Source organism: Pleurodeles waltl, chromosome 4_1 (genome assembly GCF_031143425.1).
Source record: "Pleurodeles waltl isolate 20211129_DDA chromosome 4_1, aPleWal1.hap1.20221129, whole genome shotgun sequence".
Lineage (NCBI taxonomy): Eukaryota > Metazoa > Chordata > Amphibia > Caudata > Salamandridae > Pleurodeles > Pleurodeles waltl.
The window spans coordinates 569,426,216-569,435,959 of NC_090442.1; the positions used below are offsets into that span (position 1 = coordinate 569,426,216).

At 40.6% G+C, this 9,744-nt stretch overlaps 1 protein-coding gene across 1 annotated transcript in view; it reads right to left on the minus strand.

Moving 5' to 3' along the window:
* The window catches only part of TMEM168 (transmembrane protein 168), a 131,802-nt gene extending 122,324 nt beyond the window's left edge, over window positions 1-9,478 (minus strand). The window contains exons 1-2 of the mRNA XM_069228957.1: window positions 9,342-9,478; window positions 6,863-8,149 (exon numbers count right to left, since the gene is read on the minus strand). Of these exons, the coding sequence (XP_069085058.1) occupies window positions 6,863-7,999 (1,137 nt within the window). The 5' untranslated portion in view covers window positions 8,000-8,149; window positions 9,342-9,478. The remainder of the gene's footprint in view (window positions 1-6,862; window positions 8,150-9,341) is intronic.
* Between the last annotated feature and the right edge of the window lie 266 nt (window positions 9,479-9,744).

Sequence of the window (9,744 nt, forward strand, 5' to 3'; positions counted from 1 at the left end):
TGCACCCGCAGCCCCCAGGACCGGAAGGACCGGACTTTCACTGGAGGAGTGACCCCCAGGAGTCCCTCTCCCTTGCCCAAGTGGAGGTTTCCCCGAGGAACCCCCCCCTTGCCTGCCTGCAGCGCTGAAGAGATCCCGAGATCTCTCATAGACTAACATTGCGAACCCGACGCCTGTTTCTACACTGCACCCGGCCGCCCCCGCGCTGCTGAGGGTGAAATTTCTGTGTGGGCTTGTGTCCCCCCCGGTGCCCTACAAAACCCCCCTGGTCTGCCCTCCGAAGACGCGGGTACTTACCTGCAAGCAGACCGGAACCGGGGCACCCCCTTCTCTCCATTCTAGCCTATGTGTTTTGGGCACCACTTTGAACTCTGCACCTGACCGGCCCTGAGCTGCTGGTGTGGTGACTTTGGGGTTGCTCTGAACCCCCAACGGTGGGCTACCTTGGACCAAGAACTGAACCCTGTAAGTGTCTTACTTACCTGGTAAAACTAACAAAAACTTACCTCCCCTAGGAACTGTGAAAATTGCACTAAGTGTCCACTTTTAAAACAGCTATTTGTCAATAACTTGAAAAGTATACATGCAATTTTTATGATTTAAAGTTCCTAAAGTACTTACCTGCAATACCTTTCGAATGAGATATTACATGTAGAATTTGAACCTGTGGTTCTTAAAATAAACTAAGAAAAGATATTTTTCTATACAAAAACCTATTGGCTGGATTTGTCTCTGAGTGTGTGTACCTCATTTATTGTCTATGTGTATGTACAACAAATGCTTAACACTACTCCTTGGATAAGCCTACTGCTCGACCACACTACCACAAAATAGAGCATTAGTATTATCTATTTTTACCACTATTTTACCTCTAAGGGGAACCCTTGGACTCTGTGCATGCTATTCCTTACTTTGAAATAGCACATACAGAGCCAACTTCCTACATTTATGTATTGAACCTACAACTCCCTTAAAGGCCAAGAAAGTAAAGCAACAAAGTACTAGATTGAATGGAAGCAGCAAATCAGGCAACTGTTACTAAAGTAATGAGCCACGATTTACACATCTCATCCAGGTATTGTCAGCAAATAGCTGACAAGCTCCAATCTAAATCGGCTGATGATCCCATTAATGACATTCATGACACTGAAGTTAAGTGCCACAAACACATTGTGCCTATTTAAAAAGATGAACACATTTAAAGCTTTGGTGCACGCCTAATGCAACAAGCAATGTTAAAGCCTTTCAAGACCTGCAAGCAGCACTTTCCTAATGCAGCTAGCAGGACCTTAGGCTTTTACTAGAACTGCGTTGAGTTAGATATATTGTTCTTGTTGTAGCATGCAAAATCATTAGTAGTGTCTCTGAAATCAGACACAAGTGGTTGCTGTAACAGGCTGCAGTACTTTGGCCATTTGGTTTGACAGTGGTTTGTTTGCGACCATCAAGGAGACACAGGTAGATAAGGAAGAGCATGGTACTCAAATGACAATTCAGTCAAGGATGCCAGACAAGGTGAAAAATGAGATGAAAAACCCATATAAACCTCTTAAGAGTGGTTAAGATGAATGATACTACTGTAGCAACTGAAAATCGACAAAGGAAAAACCAGTAATCCATAATCCTTTACAAGTGGTGTGTGAGGATGAAGTGATTTGTGTTTTCAATGTGAAAACATTAATTTATTGGTATCCTACATGCAGAGGTGATGTGATGACTTTAGAATACAAAAAATAAAATATTTTGAATGAGTAAAACTGTTGAGGAAGGGGAGCAAACAAAGGCCAAACGTGATAGGAAGGAAAGGGATGAAAGTGACAAAAGAATATAGTAGCCAAATATGAACTAAAAGGAAAATGTAAACTAAAGTTAAAACGTACAAGTCAATAAATAGTTAATTACCCGGATGTGTATTCTCATTGGATCCGTTGGTGAATGCAACCAGACAAGAGTTATTGGGCGTGGTGAGGGACAACCTCTAGTGCCCGAATGGATTTGTCAGCAGACAGAAGCCATTTGGAATCACCAGTCAGTAGCTCCTTTTGTATGACTAGAATTATGATGTGCACCTCCTGTGCAGACACAAATCAAGGAGAGTGGAATTGAGACATTCTACTAGGGAAAAGAAGCTGGTCAGAGAGGTAAGCGGGATGGGAGAGTTGGGCAAGAAGAAGTTGGGGAAAAGGTCAAGTTGTGAAACTCAGATAGGAGCGATGTGCACATGATGCAAAATGCGGGCTAAAATTCATCACAGATCATTAAGTCTCTGCAGAAGGGTGTGGCAATCGTCTACCTGAGCAGAAACTATGCAGGCATTAAAAGGTACTGCATTCATCAGGCTGGAATGGGGCTGGTGCAGGCTTTAAATGCAATCCGCATGTTCAGAAAATGACGATAACTGCACAGTGGGGTGAAGGATCCTTCCTATTTCTCTTTTACTTCAATTGGAAACAAAATGAAAAGTAGGCAGAGTTGCCACATGTTACTGCATTTGCTACTAGTGCTAACTTAGTCTATACTCACCTGGAAAATGTAATAAAAAATACTCCTCTGGACAGCACAAACAGAAATAGAAAGGCATGCCATCAAATCAGGAGCAAGGCACTCCAAAGCAGGCAAAAAGCCATCGAACTTGGAGCAAAAGACAACCCACAGCCCACTCTATTTACAGCATTAGTGACAATATGTCTGACACAGTGTGCAGGGATGTGGAATTTAATAAAATATTTACTTGTCCATAGGATATGTTCCTCCATAAATCGAATAGTCCTCTAAGAAAAAAAATCTACTTGTCCCTTTGATGCCATGTACAAGGGTGACACATTATGGCAGCAATCTCGTTAATATTTGAGCTCTAATAATAGCCTCTCTGATTATGCCAGGGCTAATACTATAGTAGGGCATGAATACTAGCAAATTCCTTAAATTGCCATCTTTCTGCAGATTTACATCCAGAGGCTGGAAGCAGCGGTAACCAAAAGTTCCAATGTTGGAATGGCCTATTGAGTCTGTGCAAACCTACTGGTGTGTATGTTTTATGGGCTTTCACAAGCTATTCCTTAATCTTTTCCCATACTGGGAAAGGTTGGAAAAGTACTCCTGACAAGAGCATAAGTATATCTTCTTCCAAGGTAGGGAAAAAAGTGGTCAAAGGGAAAGTGAAATTTTAAACACTCAACATATTTTTTTCATGAGCAATCTACACATGCATAACAGCTCGTGCTACAATGAAGTTTCCAAATATTTTCTAGTAGTATGATTTCCTAATCTACTTCTGTAAATTCACGGGAATTCATAAAAGATGTAAAACTGCACTAATGCAAAGACATAGCATGGGTGCACTTTAGCGACGTTAACATTTGGGCCTCTAATTAGGTCAGGCGTTAACAAGACCGTTTGTCTTTATTAATTTTAATTCTTTCTCTCTATCATTCTATTGGCTGGCTTCACTGTGAGTGACAGCAATCTTCTCTTTTACAGGGAGCATATTGGTGCACAAAGTAGTTTTGCTTGGTGCCAGAAACAGAGGCAATGTGTGTTTTTTAGACCAAAAAATATTTTTGCTTTTTGCCAGTGTTTGTTTACAGTGGTGAAAGCCCGGCAGCTCCCACAAAAATAAAAGTTTTACAAAAGCCATGTCAAAATAAGAAACTCATCGACAAAACCAAAAGGCTGACAAGTGACCACTAATATTTTATTTATTGGCTTTGCCAGTGCTTGTTTCTTTTCATGTTTCTCATAATCTTGTTGAAAGTGGTTTCACTGATTTTCCATTATGAATATTTTCTGGAAATACTAGCGTGCATCAAAATATTTCACTGAATGATGCTTCAAAGAAATGGTACTTAAAATTTCACAATAATTTAGCAAAAAGTATTTTTTTCCTAGTTGCATTTTTTTGTAAACATTTTATTTTGAAAGCAAAGAATTGTCAATCTTGCTTTTAAAGTTGTGCTAATACTTGCATGTAATCAGAGAACATTCTGGGAGCATCGTATGTAGCCTCATATTGTTAAGCTTTGCAAACATGTACACTTTTTTTTGTTTTTTTACTGCGACCACTGTCAGTACTGCAGTCCGAGCTTATAACATGCATTTACAGCACTCACCCTAATAATAAAGGCTTTCCATTAATGAACCATACATACAAGCTCGAACAGTATTAGTGTATGGACAGAGATATTACCTCAACTGCAGACAATTAACCTCTGTTCTCCATAATGTGGTTCTATAAATTGGCGCAGCCAAAGGATTTGTGCTGCCGGGGTTGAGTCTACTTGTCTCAAGGACAAAATAAACATGAAAACGTGTTGTCCTTGACCCTAGACAAAGTCTGACGTAAAAACTAGTAAAAATGATTCAGTTTTCTCACACTGTAAATGGATCTGAAAATAAATAATTCACAGACGTTTCCCATTTTGACAAGGTTAGCCTAAATTCATATTCCATGAACATCCACACACGTTCAATGTCTACTGAGCAGCAGCCAAAGAATAAATGTTTCCTGAATTCAGAATTTCTTGAGAACATGTAGTAAATATACATCTGCTGCAGTAAACAATGTCCCCAACTGAATACGGAACAGATCTGCACACTGATGTCTACTTATGTGAAGTTCTCTTCAATGGACAATACATCCATTTATTTAGATTTGTTACCGCGTAGGTTGTCATTTTGCAATAACTTTGCAGTGCTTTTGTACTGACGCAAGATAATGCAAACAAATTGTTGATAAATTGTCAGTGGAGTCTAGAAAGATAACGTGAAAACAATCACCCTACATTCTTTGAGTGCATTATCACAAAAAGAATATTCAAAGGAAAGATTTATTGAAGAGTTAATTTTAAGGATGTTGCCAGAACATATGGAGATTCAGTTCCAACGCAGCATCCATAACTTGCCACTTCGGGCCTTATTGCCTAATACACAAAAGGATTGGTCACCGTGTTAGAAATTGCATTGTGAAATAAGGTGTACTGAGGCTAAATGAAGGTTTCTGGTGAGAATGTAATGTGTGGTCATTTTCTGTAGCAATATCAGGCCTTTGTGACAGTAAGCCTTAATGCCTAAACTGCTAAGGATGTGTTGGACTTATCCTTAGAATTGCCCCCAAACTGTTAATTAGGTATCAAGCACCTCAGAGCAACTAGGGTGGGGAAAGACCTCTATATTTAATGCTTAGAGATCATGATGCTCGGACACCACAACCAAAATTAATGATGCGTGCACCCCCCACCTACTCCAGACATGGACCACCAAAGTTCTTTTTATCCTACAAACAGGTGGGGGGCATTGAGCATCAGGTACCACCAAATACCAAAGGCTTCAAGGTTTTTTTGTTCCTTGGGAGTGGAAATTGTGAAGTTTACCCACTATCTACTTAAAGGGGTGAGGCAGAAAGCACCACTAGATACCAGGGATGGTAAGCATGATAAATGGTGTGGTGCGACAACCCCTACTTGCATCACGCAGGGAACAATTTCCTATGTTATAGGATGTTATGAAGATCCCATCCCAAACTGGGACATGTGACGGGATGGGAACGTTTCTCTGACAGGGCCAGATTTATCTCTAGTCCTGGGATCTGTAGTAGACTTCAACATCAGTAAATGGAACAAGCCCTTTCGCGTGTATTTGTACTAAAAGCTGAGATTGTTTCCCAGTTTTCTACAGCAGACAGCTTCAGAAATCAGCAGAGAAAGTTCCCTTGCTTTTTCCTTTTCCAAGCAGATTTTGAAATGATGTGCAGTCTCCAAGGGGGCTTAAAACCATATGCTAGTCTCCCGGTAATTGCCACCTACCTGTGTCCAGTCCTTAGCTTGTTCTCACACTTCATACTCCAACTTTCTCACTAGTATAATAGCAACCAAATCTAGTCAACATTTGGTTTACGGCAATCCATCTTTCAGAAGGGCCTTCTGAGACTTTCCACGGTTGTGAAAATATTCCTTGCTTGTGCAAATAGCGCCCTTCCCTCTCCACAATATAGAGGATTTTACTTCATTAGACACTAAACTATTAGTGGCTGAAAATCTGGCATTTTTATTCCTAAAGAAGGATTTCCCAATATTGAACCAAAATGTTGTCACTGGCCATAAATAAGAGACTGAAGTAAAACATGGGCCGGCCCAGTTGAGGGGAATGTAGATTGACTTGCACAGTATAATGAACTACAGACAACTTTCTGAAGGACTGTTGAAGTAGGGGCACATGCCTATAGCAACCAGGTAATGAGCCCATCCTCAATGGCACTATGACAACGTGTATCTAGAATGCATAGCAAAGTCTATCTGAGATAAATCGACTATCAGAGAAAAAGCTGTGTGTAAAAGTGTGAAACCTGACATAAGTCAACACTCCAATACTATATCAATCACCCATTGTTAAAATATGTTTTAAGAACTGTTTAAAGAGCCAAAGGTTGGTTTGGAACAGGAAAGATTGAATGAGCATCTTTCTTCGCCAGGCTATGTCTCGATGTACAACCTGATCATTTTTTGGGGAAAAAAAACAAGGCATCAGGACTGTTTGTTCTCTTTTATCTTGTGTTAATTTCAAGTGGACTTTTGGCCCACCTTTGTCTTTGATATCATCATCTCCTGAGAATGGTATTATAGGTGCAATTGTTTTCCTCTCTGCCTCCTAAAACTCTTTAGGTACCCTTTTGAGCTAATGATAAACTTGATTTTGAAAAGCATTCCAACTCTACATTTTTGTAGTATGCTAATTCACTCTATAAATATTCTGCAACTCAGAGGTAAAAACAAGTCTATTGCAAACACAATCCTTGAAAATTAGAAGAAGAAAGAGAACCATTTTTAATCTTCCGACATTAATTTTGAAAACGTATCCGTTCATTTACCTGCCAGGAAACTGCACCAAAGATGGCTGTAGCTACAAGGCTGAAGAAAACAAGGCGTTCAGAAATTAGGCAAAAATGTCGCATTCCTTTAGAAGCCATGACTCGATCTAGGCTGTTATTCTCCGCTTTGTGTGTTGAGTAAATTTTGTGACAATCATTTAGTTTTGTATGGAAGCCCCAAAGGGTGATCAGAAAAATAATATGACATACTAACCAAAAAATCCCAAAAATTGAAAATCCTGGTATTACAAAGTACCATAGTTTAAGATGGCTCAGTTTAAAGGTTGAGAGTATAAAGAAAATTAGTTCAATACATCCAACAAAAATTACTGAAAGTCTTCGACAAAGTGCACCACGGAACAAGTAAGGTTTCCAACGTTCAGTAACAGAAAGTCCGCTAAAGTAAACATCAAAAAGTGGATCACAAACCAGGCAGCTGAAGAAGCAGGCCAAAGCAAATGGGTTTATAGGAATTTTCAAGGATGGGAAGAACAATAAAGAAGCAAGAATCCCAAATATCACCAGGTTTGGAATGGCGAGGAAAGACTTCATCCGCAGGTCGATCATCAACATTGCTAGCGCTGCAACCAACAAAATGATACTCATGGACTTCTCAACCAACATGGTCGTGCTGGCAATAGCAAAACCAGTGAGCTCCAAAAATTCTACTGATGTCAGCAAAGTGGGTTGATGTCGTACACAGCCACAGATCCGCTCCACCAAAGAGCACAACGTCCTTATGGCCATCGAGGAAATAAGCAGACATTTGGTTGCTTCTTCTTTCATATCATTCTTAAAAGAAGAATTATCAAGAAAACAAAGCAAGCCAAGCAAGAACCCAAACCACAAATGGGAAAGACTTAAACTTGCAGCTTCCATTGAAAAATAGTAGTAGAGTATGCTTGCAATTCCAAGAACAAAAAGCCCCAGGATAAAAATTACCAGAATAAGCGAGTCCTCCGTTTTCTCCCATCTCACATAAAGGCCCATACATATAGCCACCAGCAAACTGATCCTCGCTAGATAGCCAAGGTATCTGATTGAAGAGTGCATATTTGCCTCTCGATTTGCTTCATCCAGTTTTGTCATTGCTACATAAAGACAGTGACTAACACAGTAGCGAAGTGATCTGCACATGTAAACAGGTAAGAAAATGTTCACGCCACCCTAGGAAAAGTAATTTTTTGAGTTTCTTCCAGAAAATCGTGCGCGCTGACGGTCACACTGTAGTGTCATCTCCACAAGCGTTATCTGTTCACATCAGTATCAAACTTCATTTTTGAAATCCTAGAAGAAGAAAAAAAAGGAGAATTAGATACAAAGTAAAAACATTCAAACTATCAGAATCTGCATTATTTGTTCACTTAATTTTCTTGAATGTAATTAAAATAACTATCAGACGTCTTCGAGTGTGCCATTTCAACGAGACCATGTGGTTGTGAAACAGTTTTTATACATAACACATGAAGGCATGAAAAATGATCAAGTAATACTAAATACGCATCAGCAGAACTCATCAAATCAGTGCTTTCCATTTTAAGTGTGTGCAACAGAGAAATGCAAATTCACAATTCTAAACATCTTAAACTTAGGATCAATAGTAGTGGATAAGCTATCAGACAAACAGCTTACTTACTACTACGCTGACAGAATAAGAAAAACGTATCAGTGAGAAGATTCGCGCAACGCTTAGGAGTAAATACAATTGCCACTGCTCTGTAATGTGCTGGTTGAATGAAAGATCAAAAGTTTTAGAAGTCTGTATTCGAACAGGCTTCCGTCGATTACGCATGCACATGTCTTTCAACGCATTCGCTTTAACAGGTTATAAATGATTGTACTAGTGGCCTAAACCTACAAATGGTGAGAACATGAAAGCCTTATTCCTACAAAGTACTGTAACGTTGACTACCTACAATTTGGGTCAGAGGTATCAGTAAAAAATAAAACAGGAGCTAGTGTGAATGCTGCCAGTGTGTGTCCCAATTTTTGAGTCAAGAAGACGGGGAATGTCTGTTGACAGGCAGAATTCTGCTGCTACTCCAGCAGAAGGAAGGTTCAAGTTTGATGTTACCAAAGCAAATGGAGTCTGTGGGGAGGAGGTTTGAAAACCTGTGTGGGTTCTGGTGAAGCGAAGACCATGGCGATGCAGGCTGAAGTCAGAGGCGTAAGCAGTTCCAGTGCCCCGAGAAAGACATGTTGGTGGGTGTGCCACACACGGCACTTCCGGTAGAGATGAGACGAGTACTGTGTACCTGGAAGTCCAAACAGACACAAATAACAGCAGCACACGGGCCAACGGCCATCTTATTTCTATATAGTATAAAGGAACAGTGTCACAGTCCAAAATAATATACAATTAAAGAGATCTCCATAGATAGCCCCTCGTTCATGCCCCATACCGCCCCAGTTCACCCTGACATCTCCCCCGGACTGTCTTAACGTATGTTTTATCGCCCACTTTTCCGTCGGCTCTCACCTTTGGGTGCCGAGGACTGAGCTGGTATGAGAGCCCCAGGTTAAGAGTAGATTTAGCTTTTGCGATCCCTCACAACTCCTTCTCAGAAAGTTTCTTCCACCCCTGGAGCCGTCGCCATATTAACGCCGCGTCACCGGGTCTATGGAAGCTGGGAGGGACCAGCTAGTGCCACGCATGCGCAGGATCTACAGAGCTGTCATACCGGGAACTTGATGCTTGTGTGTCACAGCTACCTCTGACCCACTTTCCTTCCCTTACCAGCCACAGTGGCATTTGTTCCTGTTTAGTGGTATATGCTATTTTGTTAGAAGCGTGCCAGAAATGTTTTCAGTATTCCCCAGTGCACTGCTATAACTAAAGGTACCATGAAAAGCTTCTCCTTATCGACGCTGCCTTAGATAAC